The sequence below is a fragment of the Polyodon spathula genome, chromosome 24 (assembly GCF_017654505.1).
Source record: "Polyodon spathula isolate WHYD16114869_AA chromosome 24, ASM1765450v1, whole genome shotgun sequence".
NCBI classification, from domain to species: domain Eukaryota; kingdom Metazoa; phylum Chordata; class Actinopteri; order Acipenseriformes; family Polyodontidae; genus Polyodon; species Polyodon spathula.
In genome coordinates this window covers 18,563,392-18,584,164 of record NC_054557.1, presented here as the reverse complement: position 1 = coordinate 18,584,164, position 20,773 = coordinate 18,563,392, and the positions used below count along the sequence as shown (strand labels likewise).

The 20,773-nt window shown below is 51.5% G+C and overlaps 1 protein-coding gene across 2 annotated transcripts; it reads right to left on the bottom strand.

The window, feature by feature from the left end:
* Window positions 1-65: 65 nt before the first annotated feature.
* Window positions 66-15,851, bottom strand: LOC121298777 (E3 ubiquitin-protein ligase CBL-B-like). 2 transcript variants are annotated; one of them, XM_041225986.1, is made up of 15 exons: window positions 15,798-15,851; window positions 13,263-13,631; window positions 8,841-8,987; window positions 8,608-8,764; window positions 8,351-8,472; window positions 6,395-6,532; window positions 6,106-6,193; window positions 5,702-5,833; window positions 4,398-4,595; window positions 3,801-3,923; window positions 3,008-3,139; window positions 2,049-2,122; window positions 1,102-1,272; window positions 734-810; window positions 66-301 (listed from the first exon to the last, which is right to left on the bottom strand). In XM_041225986.1, the coding sequence occupies exons 2-15, from the start codon at window positions 13,622-13,624 to the stop codon at window positions 132-134; spliced, it is 2,091 nt and encodes a 696-aa protein (XP_041081920.1). In that variant the 5' UTR covers window positions 13,625-13,631; window positions 15,798-15,851; the 3' UTR covers window positions 66-131. The 2 variants fall into 2 exon arrangements, with proteins under 2 accessions (XP_041081920.1, XP_041081921.1); XM_041225987.1 differs by having other exon boundaries at window positions 3,801-3,920.
* Window positions 15,852-20,773: the final 4,922 nt, after the last annotated feature.

The window sequence follows — 20,773 nt, the reverse complement described above, 5'->3', positions numbered from 1 at the left end:
TCTCTCCTCTCTCCTCTCCTCTCCTCTCCTCTCTCTCCTCCCTCTCCTCTCTCCTCTCTCCCTCTCCTCTCTCCTCTCTGCCCCTCTCCTCTCTCTCTCCTCCCCTCTCCCCTCTCCTCTCCTCTCCTCTCTCAGAGCCTCTTGTGTCCAGTCGAGGTGAATGATATCAGGATGGCTCTGGCCAGCTCCAGATTGGAGGGGGCGATGCTCAGGGCCTTGTCCACATCCTGTTGGCTGTAGCCCTCCCGCAGCAACGTCGCCATTGGTCCATCCTGGGAGGTGGGTGGGGCTTCTGTGCACCCTGTAAGGGGAGAGATGAGGAAGGGGAGGGAGAAACGAATAGAAGAGTGAGAGGGGAGAGGAGAGAGAGGGAGTGAGAGGGGAAGGGAGAAGAGAGGAGAGGAGAGGAGGGAGGGAGGAGGGGAGAGAGAGAGGAGAGAGGAGGGGAATAGGTGGGGAAGACCCCGCCTCTCTCCTCTCCTCTCTCCTCTGAGAAAGGGTTTTCCCAGGGGGTCCGGTCCCCCACGCTCTCTCCCTCCCCAGACTCCCTCCTTCTCCTTTCTCCCCAAGAGGGAGGGGGTGCGAGAGAGGGAGGGGTTGAGGGAGGGGGAGGGAGAGAGGGGTTGAGGGAAGGAGATGGTTTGAGGAAGGGAGAAGGAGGGGCACTGTCAGAGCATGTTTCTTCTGCTATCTCTGAGAGTTGATTTGGAAATGTTTCTGACACCACACTGACCTGATGACTGGTGGCTGACCAGAGGAGGCTGCAGTGCATTGTGGGACCCCCGCTGCTCCGAGCAGAATGCGTTACTCCTGGGGGTGGGGGGGCAACAAGGAAACAAGATTGAACTCATCAGAAATGTGTATATGTGTGTGTGTGTGTGTGTGTGTGTGTGTGTGTCTAGCTCAGGAGTCCACACCACCACCAACACACCACATAGTCATACAAAGTCACATAGAGTAACACAAAGTTCTCAGTGTATCTCATTGTGTTTCAATGTGTCTCAGTATCTCAGTATGTCTCAGTGTGTCTCAGTGTCTCAGTGTGTCTGTCTCTGTGCAGTGCAGTGTGTCCCCCTCTCCTCTGGGTGTCAGTGTAGTTACCAGACGAGGTTCCTGCGGGGGTGGCTGCTGTTGAGAGAGGAGAGGATGGTGAGCACAGGGTTTGTTTCAGTGCCGCCCCCCTGCCCCTTCCCTAGCCCCGCCTCCTGCCCCTCCTCCTCCTCCTCGCTGCTCGATCTCTCCTCCAATGTCCAGATTCGTGACGGGGCAGGCCTGGGGGTGGGTACAAGACAATTAGCAATCCTAAGCGGTGATTGGTCGATTTCTCAGCTGCGATTTGTCATTGTAATTACCACTCAGGTCCTTATAGGACACCATCTGCAGCTCTATATGTGACTCTGCATAATCACACTTCCCCCCACCACCCCCCACCCCCACCCCCCCCCCCCCCCCCCACCCCACCACCCACCCCCCCAGTGACCCCCCCCCCCCCCCCCCCCCCCCCACCCCCCCCCCCCCCCCCCCCCCCCCCCCCCCCCCCCCCCCCCCACCCCCCCCCCCCCACCCCCCCCCCCCCCCCCCCCCCCCCCCCGGAGCCCCCCCCCCCCCCCCCCCCCCCTGTGCTTCACGTAAGTGTCTGACCCCTGTGTTTGCCTATGTGTTTTACCAGACCTCTCTGTGCTTTACAATGCTTCCCTATGCTTTACCAGACCTCTCTGTGCTTTACAATGCTTCCCTATGCTTTACCAGACCTCTCTGTGCTTTACCATGCTTCCCTATGCTTTACCACACCTCTCTGTGCTTTGCAATGCTTCCCTATGCTTTACCAGACCTCTCTGTGCTTTACAATGCTTCCCTATGCTTTACCACACCTCTCTGTGCTTTGCAATGCTTCCCTATGCTTTACCAGACCTCTCTGTGCTTTACAATGCTCTCCTATGCTTTACCATTCTCTCACTGTGTTTTATTGCACTTTGCTCTGCTTTTACTACGGGACTCTGTTGAAAGGCTCTCTGAGCTGCTTGGTTCAGTAGTAGCTTCACACTCACTCTTGCACTGAGAGACTGGACTTCAGTGCGTTCACACGATTGTCATACTGCTCAGCGTCAACCTCTACTGGCACCTGCAGAGAGAGGCAGAGACAGAGGACAGGGACGGAAATCAGACTCCTGCTGCAGAGCCATCTCACCCACTCCAGGTTTTACCCCCAGTGTGACTAGCTACCAAGCTCAGTTGTGTGTCTTATTATTAAACTCAGTGAAACCAGGAATGGATCACACTGCTGTGCAATGGGAGTCTTAATAACATCCCTGGTATTCATTGGGTCTAAGTGCGTGTGCAGTGCAGTGTGTCCTCCCTTCCTCTAGGTGTCAGTGTGTGTGTGCAGTGCAGTGTGTCCTGCCTTCCTCTAGGTGTCAGTGCGTGTGCAGTGCAGTGTGTCCTGCCTTCCTCTAGGTGTCAGTGCGTGTGCAGTGCAGTGTGTCCTCCCTTCCTCTAGGTGTCAGTGTGTGTGTGCAGTGCAGTGTGTCCTCCCTTCCTCTAGGTGTCAGTGTGTGTGCAGTGCAGTGTGTCCTCCCTTCCTCTAGGTGTCAGTGCGTGTGCAGTGCAGTGTGTCCTCCCTTCCTCTAGGTGTCAGTGTGTGTGCAGTGCAGTGTGTCCTCCCTTCCTCTAGGTGTCAGTGCGTGTGCAGTGCAGTGTGTCCTCCCTTCCTCTAGGTGTCAGTGCGTGTGCAGTGCAGTGTGTCCTCCCTTCCTCTAGGTGTCAGTGTGTGTGCAGTGCAGTGTGTCCTGCCTTCCTCTAGGTGTCAGTGCGTGTGCAGTGCAGTGTGTCCTCCCTTCCTCTAGGTGTCAGTGCGTGTGCAGTGCAGTGTGTCCTCCCTTCCTCTAGGTGTCAGTGTGTGTGCAGTGCAGTGTGTCCTGTCTTCCTCTAGGTGTCAGTGTGTGTGCAGTGCAGCGTGTCCTCCCCTTCTCTAGGTGTGTGTGTCTCTATCTCTCTCTCTCTCTCTCACCGGCAGGCTGGCTGTCCTGTTGAGCAGGTCTGCTGCGCAGAGGGTGCGTTGTCTCAGTGCCGGTGATCGGGGGGGCACCGCAGGGTGGTGGGGGGGGTTCCTCCCCGGGGGGGCCCCAGAATTTAAAGAGGCCTGGGGGGGACAATGACACACAGCAAGACATCAGCTGGGGCAGCTTTAAATAATATCAGCTTAAAATGAATCACATCCCCCCCTCGCCTCTCTCCCTCTCTCTCTCTCTCATTAGAGGTACCCTCGTTTCCCGTCAGAAGGGTCCTCTATTCGAGATCTTCTCATCTCTTTAGGGGAGTTTCCCGAGGGGAGAGAGAAATACTCCTCTCCCCTCTCTCTCCCCTCTCTCTCTCCCATCCCCTCTCCCCTCTTTCTCCCCTCTCTCCTCTCCCATCGAGAGAGGAACTAGAGCATAGATAGGGTAGGGGATTCTCTCTAGAGTAGATGGGGAAGAAGGGTAGGGGCGACAGGAGTAGAGGTTTTTCATCTCCCCTCTAGAGTCCCATCCCCTATCTCTCCTCTCTCTCTCTCTCCCATCCCCTCTCCCCTCTCTCTCCTCTCCCCTCTCTCTCCTCCTCTCTCTCTCCCTCTCTCCCTCTCCCTCCCTCTATCTCTCCCCCTCTCTCTCTCTCTCCCCCTCTCTCCTCTCTCTCTCTCTCCTCTCCCCTCTCCCCTCTCTCTCTCCCCTCTCTCTCTCTCTCTCTCCTCTCTCCTCTGCCCCTCTCCTCTCCCCTCTCTTCTCTCTCTAGTTCTGGGTGGTGATTACAGAGCTGTAAGGTACCTGTGGTGTGGGAAGGCCAGGGCTTCTGGTTGATAGCAGGTCTAATCGGGGGGGGACAGGAGGGATGGACATAGGGGGGGGCAGGGGAGAGGACAGGGTGGGGGACGAGAGATCTTGGGACTGCTGGACGGAGACAAATAGACAGAGAAAATTCATAAGCAAAATACAATTGCAGTTACTTTTACAATGTACTGATGATAAACTTAGCATAAAAAAAGTTTACAATGCTTCCCTATGCTTTACCAGACCTCTCTGTGCTTTACAATGTTTCCCTATGCTTTACCAGACCTCTCTGTGCTTTACAATGCTTCCCTATGCTTTACCAGACCTCTCTGTGCTTTACAATGCTTCCCTACGCTTTACCAGACCTCTCTGCGCTTTACAATGCTTCCCTATGCTTTACCAGACCTCTCTGTGCTTTACAATGCTTCCCTATGCTTTACCAGACCTCTCTGTGCTTTACAATGCTTCCCTATGCTTTACCAGACCTCTCTGTGCTTTACAATGCTTCCCTATGTTTTACCAGACCTCTCTGTGCTTTACAATGCTTCCCTATGCTTTACCAGCCCTCTTTGTGCTTTACAATGCTTTTCTTACCTTCGTGGAAGCCACTATCTTCATCACCTGCTCCACATCTTCCAAATCCTCCTCTTCCTCCTCCAGCTCCTCCGACCCCTCGTTGACTTTCATCCCCTGAACTTGACCTTCCTGGGGTGGGTTGAAGGGGTCGACCACAATGGGCTCCATGCCTTTGATCTCACAGCGACAGAAAGGGCAGGTCTGGCTGTCTGACTCCTGAGAGAGGAGATAAGATAGGAGAAAGGCGAGAGGAGAGGAGAGGAGAGAGGCGAGAGGAGAGGTGAGGAGAGAGGCGAGAGGAGAGGAGAGGAGAGGAGAGGAGAGGAGAGGAGAGGAGAGGAGAGAGGGGAGAGGCGAGAGAAGAGGAGAGAGAGGCGAGAGCCGAGAGGAGAGGTGAGGGGAGGGCAGAGATAGAAAAGTGAGGAGAGAGGCAAGAGAAGAGGAGAGGAGAGAGGAGAGAGGAGAGGAGAGGTGAGGAGAGAGTTGAGAGGAGAGAGGTGAGAGGAGAGATGAGGAGAGAGGCGAGAGGAGAGGTGAGGGGAGCAGAGATAGGAGAGGTGAATGGATTGGTACGCAGTGTGTATTCTGTGTCTGTTCTGTTGGTTGTGAGTGTGTGGAGAGGGTCAGGTCTGGTGGGTGTGAGTGTGTGGAGCGGGTCGGGTCTGGTGGGTGTGAGTGTGTGGAGCGGGTCGGGTCTGGTGGGTGTGAGTGTGTGGAGAGGGTCAGGTCTGGTGGGTGTGAGTGTGTGGAGCGGGTTGGGTCTGGTGGGTGTGAGTGTGTGGAGCGGGTCGGGTCTGGTGGGTGTGAGTGTGTGGAGCGGGTCGGGTCTGGTGGGTGTGAGTGTGTGGAGCGGGTCGGGTCTGGTGGGTGTGAGTGTGTGGAGCGGGTCGGGTCTGGTGGGTGTGAGTGTGTGGAGCGGGTCGGGTCTGGTGGGTGTGAGTGTGTGGAGAGGGTCGGGTCTGGTGGGTGTGAGTGTGTGGAGCGGGTCGGGTCTGGTGGGTGTGAGTGTGTGGAGCGGGTCGGGTCTGGTGGGTGTGAGTGTGTGGAGCGGGTCGGGTCTGGTGGGTGTGAGTGTGTGGAGCGGGTCGGGTCTGGTGGGTGTGAGTGTGTGGAGCGGGTCGGGTCTGGTGGGTGTGAGTGTGTGGAGCGGGTCGGGTCTGGTGGGTGTGAGTGTGTGGAGCGGGTCGGGTCTGGTGGGTGTGAGTGTGTGGAGCGGGTCGGGTCTGGTGGGTGTGAGTGTGTGGAGCGGGTCGGGTCTGGTGGGTGTGAGTGTGTGGAGCGGATCGGGTCTGGTGGTTCTGACGGCTCGTGGTTCTGCTCACCAGCCAGGCGTGGAGGCAGTGGTTGCACAGCAGGTGCCCGCAGGGCTCGATCCGAATGTCCTTGTCATGCTCGGCACAGATCTTACACAGCTGGAATGAGGAGCCCATCTCACAGTACAATGCATACTGCTCCTGAGAGAGGGAGGGGAGAGGGGAGAGGGGAGAGGGAGAGGGAGAGGGGAGAGGGGAGAGGGGAGAGGAGAGAGAGAGGGCAGAGGAGAGAGGGAGAGGGAGCGGAGAGGGGATAGACCAGAGGGGAGAGTGGAGAGGGGAGGAGAGGGGAGAGAGGGGAGAGGGGAGGGGGAGAGGGAGAGAGAGAGAGGGGGAGGTAGAGGGGAGAGGTAGAGGGTTAGAGTTAGGCTCTGCTTTGAAGGCACCACACTGCAAAAGAAGACAGTCCTTACCTGCGACACTCTGATGTGATCCTGATTGGCGGGTTCATTTAAACAGGACAGGTCGGGGTTAATGTTCCGCCCGTCTGGGTACAGGTAGCTGTGAAGGACAAACTTCAGTTAAGCAAACCAGCTCACCAGGACTGAGGACACACACTGCTCTTCAGTGAGGGGGACAGGGTTTCAGGGGGTTGGGGTCTGGGGGTTTGGGTTCTGGTGTCTGGGTCTGGGCTTGGGGTTTGGGTCCAGGACTGGGTCTGGGTTTGGGGTGCGGGGGGAGTCTGGGTTATGGGATACTCACAAGCCCTCGCGGTAGCCCTCCATCAGAGCCTGGAAGAGAGGCCTGTTCTGGGGGATGGTTTGCAGGATGTTGCCGTCCCGAGTGACGTAGCCGATCGCCCACTGCCCCAGCCGGGTGCAGCTCAGCCTGAAGACATAGCTGAGGAGACAGGGAGCTGAGACTGCCTGAAGACTCTTGAGGGAAGACGGATCCCCCGACTGAGTGCTCTTGGGGGCGCCACATTGGTGGGGAATCATCTCTAACTCTCGTTCTCACACACACCACAACCGCCGGCTCGCTGCTGCAGTGCAAGTGTGTATCTCCACTCACTCTCTCTCACACCTGCCTGGCTTGCTGCTGCAGCTCTGCAGTGTGTATCTCTCTGTATCTCTATCTCTCTCTCACACCTGCCTGGCTCGCTGCTGCAGCTCTGCAGTGTGTATCTCTCTGTATCTCTATCTCTCTCTCATACCTGCCTGGCTCGCTGCTGCAGCTCTGCAGTGTGTATCTCTCTGTATCTCTATCTCTCTCTCATACCTGCCTGGCTTGCTGCTGCAGCTCTGCAGTGTGTATCTCTCTGTATCTCTATCTCTCTCTCATAGCTCCGCTCTCTCTCATACCTGCCTGCAGCTCTGCAGTGTGTATCTCTCTCTATCTCTATCTCTCTCTCGCTCTCGCTCTCTCTCATACCTGCCTGGCTTGCTGCTTCAGCTCTGCAGTGTGTATCTCTCTGTATCTCTATCTCTCTCTCATACCTGCCTGGCTTGTTGCTGCAGCTCTGCAGTGTGTATCTCTCTGTATCTCTATCTTTCTCTCATACCTGCCTGGCTTGCTGCTGCAGCCCCGCAGTGTGTATCTCTCTGTATCTCTATCTCTCTCTCATACCTGCCTGGCTTGCTGCTGCAGCTCTGCAGTGTGTATCTCTCTGTATCTCTATCTCTCTCTCATACCTGCCTGGCTTGCTGCTGCAGCTCTGCAGTGTGTATCTCTCTGTATCTCTATCTCTCTCTCATACCTGCCTGGCTTGCTGCTGCAGCTCTGCAGTGTGTATCTCTCTGTATCTCTATCTTTCTCTCATACCTGCCTGGCTTGCTGCTTCAGCTCTGCAATATGGACAGGACGACGACGTACGTCGATACGTTCACAAGAACGATAGACAGCATAGATATCTAGGAGCGCATAGACCTGAGACTGCGTTGCTGCTGCACTCTGCAGTGACGTATCCGCACTGTATCTCTAGAGCTCTAGCGATACCTGCCCTGGTGATGCGACGTACCGCTCTCTGCAGTGTGAGAACTCCTCACATAGAGAGACATATAGTCAGGACCTGGCTATGGGCTTGCTGCGAACGACTACGTCTAGTGGTGTACTCTCTGTAGAGAACATAGAATAGAGAGATTATGGACGACCTGCTGCACGTCACACCCTCTAGATCGTCTAGACATAGATCCTCTCGGTCTAGAGAGAGATCATCGACGTCATATAGAGAGGCTTGCGACGAGATCTTCTCAGTATAGACGTATGGACGATCCGAACGACGATGTCGAGCTAGTCGCACGCCAGATACTCACATATAGAAGACATATCATCATCTCATAGATAGAGCTATAAGAGAGAGAGCGGAGAGCGAGAGAAGAGTTGTCTCTCTATCTCTCTCTCATACCTGCCTGGCTTGCTGCTGCAGCTCTGCAGTGTGTATCTCTCTGTATCTCTCTAAGTGTATCTCTCTGCATCTGTCTCCATGTATCTCTTTCTCTCTCTCTCATACCTGCCTGGCTTGCTGCTGCAGCTCTGCAGTGTGTATCTCTCTGTATCTGTCTCCCTCTCTCTCTATCTCTCATCTCTCTCTCTCGCTCTCGCTCTCTCTCATACCTGCCTGGCTTGCTGCTGCAGCTCTGCAGTGTGTATCTCTCTGTATCTCTCTAAGTGTATCTCTCTGCATCTGTCTCCGTGTATCTCTTTCGCTCTCTCTCATACCTGCCTGGCTTGCTGCTGTAGTTTTGCAGGCGGATCTTCACCTCGTCGTAGGTCAGGAAGGCCATGTACCCTGGGTGAGTCACAGCCAGATGATTCCAGTTCTTCAGCAGGGTTGGCCACGGCTGGGGGAGAGGAGAGGAGGGGAGGGGAGAGACAAAGGGAGAGGGGGAGAACAAGGGAGAATTGTTACTGAGACCAAGAGTCACAGAGAAAGAGAAATCGTACGTGTGTGTCTGCTACTGTACGTGGCGTGTTACCTGGAAGAGCCGTGTGAAGATGTCGAACTCAAAGACAGAGATGTGATCGTTGCAGGTCAGGTCGATGGTGGATTTGAGAGCCACAGACTCCAAACCATGCTGGAAAAAATGAACTCGACAGAGCTGCTCCTGGAAACAGGACCAGTGAACCAGACACCTGAGGAGAGCAGAGAGGATAAGAGGTACGCGCTTTTAAAGGTGTTTCATTTCATTTTATTTGTGTCGCCCCCTACCTGTCCCCGAAGGATCTCTTCCAGAAGTTGGCCGCCTCACTCTTGGTCAGCCTGTAGGGGCCGCTGTGGGGCTGGCCATCGGGATACAGAGCCCGGGCCTCAGCCAGCATGTGGCTGAAGATCAGAGAGAGCTTCGTGAGGTTCCTCCTGCAGAGACAGACAGACAGACAGAAAGAGTCCGTACCATATGAACATGTACTGGGTGGGTGGGGCCCAAATTTTTGAGACGTACCATGGTTCAAATGGACCCTGGTGACAAACTGTGTTTTTTTAAATATGCTTTACCAGACCTCTCTGTGCTTTACAATGCTTCCCTATGCTTTACCAAACCTCTCTGTGCTTTACAATGCTTCCCTATGCTTTACCAGACCTCTCTGTGCTTTACAATGCTTCCCTATGCTTTACCAGACCTCTCTGTGCTTTACAATGCTTCCCTATGCTTTACCAGACCTCTCTGTGCTTTACAATGCATACATACGCTCTCATACAAACACACAATCTCTCTGGATGACAGCGCAAAGGAAACACACAAGTACTTAGTTTCCTGTCCTACAGTCCGGCAAGGTTTGTGGTGAAAGAACTTTCCACTGCAGCAGTGGGGGGTGGGGGGGGGTGGGGGTGTTTGTCACACTTTAAGCAAGAAAATGACAACTTGTTGTCAATTTCTTTAAAAATCGTTCAACAAGGATCTCAATAACTCTGATGAAGGCACTAGAGCCCAAACGCTGGTCTGCTTGACTAAATAAAATAAAAAAAAAGAAAACGACTATTTAAACAAAAACACAAAAGCTCAGAGTGGTTCTGCTGGTCATTCAAGTTTAGCTGCCTTGTTTTGAATTGTATTGTCTTGGGCCTTGTTATTAACCACATAGAGGTCTGGTAAAGCATAGGGAAGCATTGTAAAGCACAGAGAGGGTCTGGTAAAGCATAGGGAAGCATTGTAAAGCACAGAGAGGTCTGGTAAAGCATAGGGAAGCATTGTAAAGCACAGAGAGGTCTGGTAAAGCATAGGGAAGCATTGTAAAGCACAGAGAGGTCTGGTAAAGCATAGGGAAGCATTGTAAAGCACAGAGAGGTCTGGTAAAGCATAGGGAAGCATTGTAAAGCACAGAGAGGTGTGGTAAAGCATAGGGAAGCATTGTAAAGCACAGAGAGGTGTGGTAAAGCATAGGGAAGCATTGTAAAGCACAGAGAGGTCTGGTAAAGCATAGGGAAGCATTGTAAAGCACAAAGAGGTCTGGTAAAGCATAGGGAAGCATTGTAAAGCACAAAGAGGTCTGGTAAAGCATAGGGAAGTCTGTTTTACCAGACCTCTCTGTGCTTTACAATGCTTCCCTGTGCTTTACCAGACCTCTTTGTGCTTTACAATGCTTCCCTATGCTTTACCACACCTCTCTGTGCTTTATAATATCTATATCATGCTTTCATTGTGCTTTATCAGACTGTGCTGTGCTGTTATTTTGGGGCAATTTTGTAAGTGAAGCAGGTACTAGAAGACTCTTATCACAGTATGGTGAAGGCAGCTGTTTGTTATGTATAGCGAGGGCTCAGAGGGTGGGTTTTTTTAGGTTGCTGTGGTTACAGTCGGTGGTCAGTCACTATATTTCCTGTTCGAATCCGTACCCTCTCGAAATGGAACAAGAAACCAAAAAAACAACTTGAGGACGAAAAACAAAAAGCTGTTTGCCTCACCAGTGCCGGCGCTGCAGTGAAACTGAGTCCACAGCCAGGGTCCATCCCAGCAGCAACCCTGCAATTCCGAATTACATTGCAATGGCAATGCAAGACACAGGCAGTGCTCTGGAGCAGCTTTAAAATACAAGTGTGACAGACTGACACACACGCACACTGACACAGACACACGCACACACACAGCCACACACACACACACACACGCACACACACAGCCCCACACACACACACACACACACACGCACACACACGCACACACACACACACACTGACACACACACACACACACACACACTGACACACACACACACACACACACACTGACACACACACACACACACACACACCACACACACACACACACACACACACACACACACACACTGCACACACACACACACACACACACACACACACACACACACACACACACACACATTGCGACACACTGACACAGACACACATACACACACACACACTCACACACAGAATATACAGCCTCCTCACCCCCAGACTGAGAGACAGCCTCCTCACCCCCAGACTGAGACAGCCTCCTCACCCCCAGACTGAGAGACAGCCTCCTCACCCCCAGACTGAGAGACAGCCTCCTCACCCCCAGACTGAGGGACAGCCTCCTCACCCCCAGACTGAGACAGCCTCCTCACCCCCAGACTGAGAGACAGCCTCCTCACCCCCAGACTGAGACAGCCTCCTCACCCCCAGACTGAGACAGCCTCCTCACCCCCAGACTGAGAGACAGCCTCCTCACCCCCAGACTGAGACAGCCTCCTCACCCCCAGACTGAGACAGCCTCCTCACCCCCAGACTGAGAGACAGCCTCCTCACCCCCAGACTGAGACAGCCTCCTCACCCCCAGACTGAGAGACAGCCTCCTCACCCCCAGACTGAGAGACAGCCTCCTCACCCCCAGACTGAGAGACAGCCTCCTCACCCCCAGACTGTGATACTGGCGTTAGCTTGTGCTGAACAAGGCCCTGCGAGAGCTGCACAGCAGCCAGATCAACGGTTCTCTCTACAGAAGCACAAACTCGTACAGAGAGTTCTGATAACAGCAGTAACCATAATCAGAGGTGTGGTTGAGAGGAGCAGAGGGGCTGAGCTGTGCATAACTATCAGCCATCTGTGTACCGGACAATAAAGAGCCACCCACACAGTGTGCAGCCTCAGAGCACAGAGCACAGACACTACACACACCCACACAGTGTGCAGCCTCAGAGCACAGAACACAGACACCACACACACCCACACAGTGTGCAGCCTCAGAGCACAGAGCACAGACACTACACACACCCACACAGTGTGCAGCCTCAGAGCACAGAGCACAGAGCACAGACACCACACAGTGTGCAGCCTCAGAGCACAGAGCACAGAGCACAGACACCACACAGTGTGCAGCCTCAGAGCACAGAGCACAGAGCACAGACACCACACAGTGTGCAGCCTCAGAGCACAGAGCACAGAACACAGACACCACACACACCCACACAGTGTGCAGCCTCAGAGCACAGAGCACAGAGCACAGACACCACACAGTGTGCAGCCTCAGAGCACAGACACTACACACACACACTGAGACAGAGAGAGTGAGAGAGAGTGACACACACGCACACTGAAACACACTGAACATACACACACACACACACACACACACACACACACACACACACACACACACACACACAGAGCTGTTGAGCTCAGCTTACAAAGTTCATTGTAACTCTGCATACTAACAATGCAGTGATGTGTAAATGCACCTGCATTCACTACAGAAGCACCACACACACACAGAGCACGTCAGAGACACTGACTGGAAACTGTCACCTATACATACTCATTATCATTGACACCCTGCTACAGTAAGCCATCGGATTCATTTTCACAAGGGAATTCAGCTTCACTATGGGGGGAAGTCCAGGAGCTCTGAACAGTGGCTTGTTATTAAGACACAATCAGTCCATTTAAAACACATGTTCCACTGCGCCAGCTTGATGTTTGAATGTGTGCAGCTGGAACAAACTCGTTTCAGCTTCATAACCCCCCCTGGAATAATGTTGCGTTAACAGATTGACAGGAAGAAAGCACAACGTGAAACACTGCACAGGACTCTGAAGCCGCTCGTTGTGAATTCAGCCCCCTGTTCGTTCCCGTAGATTTTAATTACCTGCGCGTCCATTCTTGCTTTGTAGCCAACGTTGCAGATTTGCGCGAAAGTGCAGCTGTTATTTTAAAACGTTACCGTACAAGGACGTGCGCTGTTGCTATGGAGACCGGCCCAACTGTGTCTTTCTGTTTGCTTTACATGCTGTTTGTATTTCAGAGCATTCTAGACTCGGGGCTACATTTCAAAGAAGGCAGCTAGTCAAAACAAACCAACAAACAAACAAAAACACGCACAATGTGTAACCATTCCCCTGAAAACCAAATACAGCAAAAACACACACACACACACACACACACACACACAGCAAGCAGCTACTCTAAACAATGTCGACACCAGGTTCCACGCCGATCAGATAAGCGATTCCTCAGATGTAGGCAACGATGCAAGCGTGGCATGCAGACAGTCCGAGCGGCCCTGCCAATACAGCGCCGTGCGATTTTATTAGAGCAGCCCCTTGCTCCTGGACCTTTGAGGGGTATGAAATCAAACTGTATAAAAGGGCCTCTCGCCGCGTTTCCTCTCAGATAAATTCCCTGTCCTTCACTGACCTTGAGGGCGACCCTTCCTCGTACATCCTATCCTTGCCCTCCTTGAAGATGCGGATGGCTTGCTGCGCTTTGCTCTGCAGATTCCTCAGGTACACGCAGAAGTACTCCTGCTGCCAGGGGGGCTCCTTGCGCAGCTCCGACACCTCCACCACGAGCTGCAGGTGCTGGAGGGAGTCTGGGACCAGCTCCAGGAGGTAAGGCGGGCTGTTCCGGAGGCCCAGCTTCGGGTTCTGGCACAGCTTGTTCAGCTTCTCCAGGTATCTGCAGGTCCTCTCCACTGTCCTGCGATCCACGGGGGCCACGACCACCCCAGGGGCCCCGGACCCTCTCCGCTGGGCCACTGCCCCTGCTCCCGATGCCATCGCTGAGCTGCAACGAGCGGCAAATCTATTTTGAGAGTAGCAGCAAAGCTCTGAGATGTGTTTGTGTCTCAGTGTGTTTGTGTGTGTCTCAGCGTGCGGGTGTCTCAGTGTGTGTGTGTGTGTGTCTCAGCGTGCAGGTGTCTCAGTGTGTTTGTGTGTGTGTCAGCGTGCGGGTGTCTCAGTGTGTGTGTGTGTGTGTCTCAGTATGTGTGTGTGTGTGTCTCAGTGTGCAGGTGTCTCAGTGTGTGTGTGTGTCTCAGCGTGCAGGTGTCTCAGTGTGTGTGTGTCAGTGTGTGGGTGTCTCAGTGTGTGTGTGTGTGTCTCAGTGTGCGGGTGTCTCAGTGTGTGTGTGTGTGTCTCAGTGTGCAGGTGTCTCAGTGTGTGTGTGTGTGTCTCAGCGTGCAGGTGTCTCAGTGTGTGTGTGTGTGTCTCAGCGTGCAGGTGTCTCAGTGTGTGTGTGTGTCTCAGCGTGCGGGTGTCTCAGTGTGTGTGTGTGTGTCTCAGTGTGCAGGTGTCTCAGTGTGTGTGTGTGTGTCTCAGCGTGCGGGTGTCTCAGTGTGTGTGTGTGTGTGTCTCAGCGTGTGGTGTCTCAGTGTGTGTGGGTGTGGGTGTGGGTGTCTCAGCGTGCGTGGTGTCTCAGTGTGTGTGTGTGTGTCTCAGTGTGTCAGTGTCTGGGGTGTCTCAGTGTGCGGTGTGTCAGACCAGTTGTGTGTGCACGCCCTCAGGTGTGTTTGGTGTGGGTGTCTCTGTGTGTGTGTGTGTGTGTGTGTGTGTGTGTCTCAGTGTGTGTGTGTGTGTGTGTGTGTGTCTCAGTGTGCGGGTGTCTCAGTGTGTGTGTGTGTGTCTCAGTGTGCAGGTGTCTCAGTGTGTGTGTGTGTGTCTCAGTGTGTGTGGCAGTGTGTGTGTGGGTCCTCAGTGTGTGCACCCAAGTCAAGTCTCAGGGTGGGGTGTGTGTCACCCCAGAGTCACACCCACAGAGACACAGTGTGGTTTGTGTGGTGTGTCTCCCGTGCTGGGTGTCTCAGTGTGTGTGTGTGTGTCTCAGCGTGCGGGTGTCTCAGTGTGTGTGTGTGTGTCTCAGTGTGTGTGTGTGTGGGTGTCTCAGTGTGCGGGTGTCTCAGTGTGTGTGTGTGTGTCTCAGTGTGCGGGTGTCTCAGTGTGTGTGTGTGTGTCTCAGTGTGTGTGTGTGTGTGTGTGTCAGTGTGTGTGTGTCTCAGTGTGTGTGTGTGTGTCTCAGCGTGCGGGTGTGTGGTCTCAGTGTGCGTGGTCTTGTGTGTGTGTGTGTGTCTCAGCGTGCGGGTGTCTCAGTGTGTGTTGCTCGTTCCTGTGTTAGTGTTGGTTCTGCATGCTGTGTGAAAGCCTGTCTGTGTGTCGATTGCATCTCTGAGTTTGAAGAAGTTTGTGAGTGTTCTGAAGTGCTCTGTCTGAGTCTGATCAGTGAGTTTCTGTGTCGCTAATGTGCTGTCTGTGTGCGAGTTTGAAATTGGGTGCTTCAAAGTGTGTGTGTGTGTGTGTGAGCAAGTGAGAAAGCGTGCTTCAGAGTGTGCGCATGTGTGTGTGTGTGTGAACGAGTGAGAAAGCGTGCTTCAAAGTGTGTGCGTGTGTGTGTGAGCGAGTGAGAAAGCCTGCTTCAGAGTGTGTGCGTGTGTGTGTGAGCGAGTGAGAAAGCATGCTTCAGAGTGTGTGCGTGTGTGTGTGAGCGAGTGAGAAAGCGTGCTTCAGAGAGGTGAGTGTGTGCGTGTGTGTGTGAGCGAGTGAGAAAGCATGCTTAGAGTGTGTGTGTGTGTGTGTGTGTGTGTGTGGTGTGTGTGTGTGTGTGAGCGAGTGAGTGAGTCGTCTCATCGAGTGTGTGCGTGTGTGTGTGAGCGAGTGAGAAAGCGTGCTTCAGAGTGTGTGTGTGTGTGTGTGTGTGTGTGTGTGTGTCTGTGTGAGCAAGTGAGAAAGCGTGCTTCAGAGTGTGTGCGTGTGTGTGTGAGCGAGTGAGAAAGCGTGCTTCAGAGTGTGTGTGTGTGTGTGTGTGTGTGTGTGTGTGTGTATAGCGAGGCTCACTCTTTCGCACAGTCGTGTGTGTGTGTGTGTGTGTGTGAGCGAGTGAGAAAGCGTGCTTCAGAGTGTGTGTGTGTGTCTGTGTGTGTTTGTGTGCGAGTGATCCTGCAAATAAACTTGAACCTACCCTGTATTTGAGCGGAGGTCTCTCTCTCTCTCTCTCTCTCTCTCTCTGTCTCTCTCCCTCCCTCTCGCTCACTGATAGTTCTCTTCCTGGTTCATTGATCTTCAGCAAACAGGTTTGTTTGGTGAGGTCATTGTGACAACAGGAGGGGAGAGAGAGAGCGAGAGAGAAGTAATTAGAAAATGGATAACCTGCTCCATCTATAGCAATCAGCTTGGTGTGTGTGTGTGTGCGTGTGTGTGTGTGTGTGTCTGTACCTCATGCTAATGTTAACTCTCTGCACTGAATTGATCACATCTTATTTTCCAGTATTATTTTTAGCTCTCTTATATTTCGCTGTTAATTCTCTGCAGAACTGGTCTAACAGGAATGTCCCTGAGTTTTAAACATGTCACTTTACTGACTCTGAGACAGGAAAGACCCAGCCTGAGAGATCATGGGATCCCTCTGAAACATTCACCATGGTAAGAGCACAGCTTAATCAAGCACAGTGACAGCATGGCAAAGCATAGGAAAGCATTGTAAAGCAGGGAGAGGTCTGGTAAACCATAGGCAAGCATTGTAAAGCACAGAGTGGTCTGGCAAATCATAGGGAAGTGTTGTAAAGCACAGAGAGGTCTGGTAAAGCATAGGGAAGTGTTGTAAAGCACAGAGAGGTCCAGTAAAGCATAGGGAAGTGTTGTAAAGCACAGCGAGTTCATTAAAGGAAATGAATAAACTTGGCAGACTAGGGTAAACCGTGCCCATTGCACAGCATACGCATGGGAAAGGCATGGCGGGGAACTATTACTGTAAATGGATATTGGCAGCGTGAAGTGATAATGACTGCTGCCCCCTTGTGGTCACGAATGGAATGGCTTTTCAGACACCGAATCCTTTCGGAGATAACGCAGTGTCGCAAGAATAGAATTCAGCTTTAGGGTTGGTTTTATGGTGACAAAGTCATCTTCAAATCTCTTTTCATCATTTTTCAAACCACACACGGAACATGACAAAAAAAATCTCACCGAGGCTGATATGTTTTCCAAAAGCCCTTTTTACAAAACCCTTTATCAACTGTATTGAGTTAATACTGTGCTGTAATTCGTCTGCTGAACGGCAGAGGTCGCTGCTTCCCCCTGTATCTTTGACAGCACAATACTAGTCAACATTGGGCCGAATTTCAAAAATCTTTTAGTGTCTCTAATAACTGTACCAACTCTAACCACGCCCCTCCGTGCTTTACAATGCATCCCTATAATTTACCAAACCCTTCAGTGCTTTACAATGCTTTCCTATGCTTTACCAGACCTCTCTGTGCTTTACAATGCTTCCCTATGCTTTACCAGACCTCTCTGTGCTTTACAATGCTTCCTTAAGCTTTACCAGACCTCTCTGTGTTTTACAATGCTTCCTTATGCTTTACCAGACCTCTCTGTGCTTTACAATGCTTCCCTATGCCTCACCATACCTCTCTGTGCTTTACAATGCTTCCCTATGCTTTACTAGACCTCTCTGTTCTTTACAATGCCTCCCTATGCTTTACCAGACTTCTCTGTGCTTTACAATGCTTTCCTATACTTTACCAGACCTCTCTGTGCTTTACAATGCTTCCCTATGCTTTACCAGACCTCTCTGTGCTTTACACCTCTCTGTGCTTTACAATGCTTCCCTATGCTTTACCAGACCTCTCTGTGCTTTACAATGCTGTCACTGTGCTTTATCACACTTGGCTATGCTTTTACTGGGGGAAACTTTTATAAACTTTGTCATCATCTCACAATGCATGAACAGCTCTCAATTTGCATGAACACCAACACAATAACTCACTCACACACGCACACACATACATACACACACATACAGACACACACACACACACACACGCACACACACACATGCACACACACGCACAGACACACACAGACACACACATCCACACACACACACACATGCGCGCGCACACACACACACACACACACAGACACACACCTGCCCTGGCACCAATCTCTCAGTCACATGCGGGTCTTGTTTGCTGCAGCCCAGCTGTCAGGAAGCCCCTGAATTACCCACCATGGTTAGCTGGTGAATCACTGGCAGCTGCCCTGAGTGTCCCACAGAAACACACAGCACAGTGTGATACAGCACAGTGTGATACAGCACAGTGACAACAGGGTCAAGCATAGGCAAGCATTGTAAAGCACAGAGAGGTTTGGTAAAGCACAGGGAAGCATTGTAAAGCACAGAGAGGTCTGGTAAAGCATAGGCAAGCATTGTAAAGCACAGAGAGATCTGGTAAAGCATAGGGAAGCATTGTAAAGCACAGAGAGGTCTGGTAAAGCATAGGGAAGCATTGTAGAGCACAGAGAGGTCTGGTAAAGCATAGAGAAGCATTGTAAAGCACAGAGAAGTCTGGCAAAGCATAGAGAAGCATTGTAAAGCACAGAGAGGTGTGGTAAAGCATAGGGAAGCATTGTAAAGCACAGAGAGATGTGGTAAAGTATAGGGAAGCATTGTAACGCACAAATAGGTCTGGTAAAGCATAGGGGAGCATTGTAAAGCATAGAGATGTCTGGTAAAGCACAGGGAAGCATTGTAAAGCACAGAGAGGTCTGGTAAAGCACAGAGAGGTCTGGTTAAGTATAGGGAAGCATTGCAAAGCACAAAGAGGTCTGGTTAAGCATAGGGAAGCACTGTAAAACACAGAGAGGTCTGGTAAAGTGTATTAAAAATGAAACGCTGCAAACTAACCCTGATTAAAGTTGCCCACAGTAAAATCATTGCAAAGTGTATTAAAGCACAGTGTGTTTGAACACTTGCAACAAGTATCACAAAATAACTGCAAACACAATAACAACTACAGCACAACTGAGCAAAAAAAACAAAACAAGCAAATGACATCTCAAACTCTTTAATCTCAATCTGGCTAAATAAGCATTTCCTTTAATAGATCTCAGCTGTGATTGGAATTTAAGGGGCTTTATGAAGAGTGCTCTTTTGCGCTGAGCATTCTGTTAACTTAAATACTTTGTGGAAAGCCCCCAGAGCTCCAGAGCAACAGAAAACCAAAAAAAAAAACAAAAAAAAAAAAAAAAAAAAAAAAACAGACAGACCTGCAAATTTTAAAAAACTCAATCAATGCAGAGAAAGGTGTCGGGTATCACACAGAAAAGGCAATCCAAGCTGCCTGCCATGCACAGGTCTACTGCAGCCACAAAAACTCAACCTGCAGGGAAACTGTCCTGTCAGAATCCACTTCGTTCCAAATAATAATTTGCTGCTTGTTTTTAAAAACACATTTATTACCCTTATAAAAGTTTCCCATAGCAAAAAAAAGCATAGCCAAGTGTGATACAGCACAGTGACAGCATGGTAAAGCATAGCCAAGTGTGATACAGCACAGTGACAGCATGGTAAAGCATAGCCAAGTGTGATACAGCACAGTGACAGCATGGTAAACATAGCCAAGTGTGATACAGCACAGTGACAGCATGGTAAAGCATAGCCAAGTGTGATACAGCACAGTGACAGCATGGTAAAGCATAGCCAAGTGTGATACAGCACAGTGACAGCATGGTAAAGCATAGCCAAGTGTGATACAGCACAGTGACAGCACGGTAAAGCATAGCCAAGTGTGATACAGCACAGTGACAGCATGGTAAAGCATAGCCAAGTGTGATACAGCACAGTGACAGCATGGTAAAGCATAGCCAAGTGTGATACAGCACAGTGACAGCATGGTAAAGCATAGCCAAGTGTGATACAGCACAGTGACAGCACGGTAAAGCATAGCCAAGTGTGATACAGCACAGTGACAGCATGGTAAAGCATAGCCAAGTGTGATACAGCACAGTGACAGCATGGTAAAGCATAGCCAAGTGTGATACAGCACAGTGACAGCATGGTAAAGCATAGGCAGGAATTGTAAACACACAGAGGTAAGCTTATCTATACTTTACCGGACCTCTCTGTGCTTTACAATGCTTCCCTATGCTTTACCAGACCTCTCTGTGCTTTACAGTGTTTATCTAAGCTTTTCCAGACCTCTCTGTGCTTTACAATGCTTCCCTATGCTTTTCCAGACCTCTCTGTGCTTTACAATGCTTCCCTATGCTTTACCAGACCTCTCTGTGCTTTACAATGCTTCCCTATGCTTTACCAGACCTCTCTGTGCTTTACAGTGTTTCCCTAAGCTTTTCCAGACCTCTCTGTGCTTTACAATGCTTCCCTATGCTTTTCCAGGCCTCTGTGTGCTTTACAATGCTCCCCTGTGCTTTACCAGACCTCTCTGTGCTTTACAATGCTTCCCTATGCTTTACCAGACCTCCCTATGCTTTACAATGCTTCCCTATGCTTTTCCAGGCCTCTCTGTGCTTTACAATGCTTCCCTATGCTTTACCAGACCTCTCTGTGCTTTACAATGCTTCCCTATGCTTTTCCAGGCCTCTCTGTGCTTTACCATGCTTTCACTGCACTTGCTCACACTGTTGTGTTTTCCCGTGGGATTCTGTTATAAGGGATAGGGGTATCTCGATTGAAAGGCAACGCGTTGATAGGATCCATGGCGACAGCGCTGTGGTAATCGAGCCCGGAGAACACGGGCTGATTGCAACGCCGCGGTTATTCCCCTCTGCCGGTTTTACTATAATTATCAAGGCAAGAGCTGAGTTCACACGAGGTGAGGGTTCGCTTCCCGGTTCCAATTAAAACTCAGCACAATGCAAGCCATAAAGGTTAGTTACTCATTGCATTGTCGGCGAGGTGAATCACCCATTCCCGTCAGCGCGCTGGAATTCATCCAGCTAGCCCAACCGCCACCCCCTCTCCTCCAGCGCGTATTCCCTAAAAGTCTGGTATATCATGCAGGCATTTCTCTCGGTCTGAATCAGCGCTGAGGAACCGAGAATAAGAGAATAAGATGTTGCATAAACGAGGCGTGATTGCGCGCAGCCTCCAAAGATTCTGGGAGTTCTAAAGAACCACACAATACAACCACACGC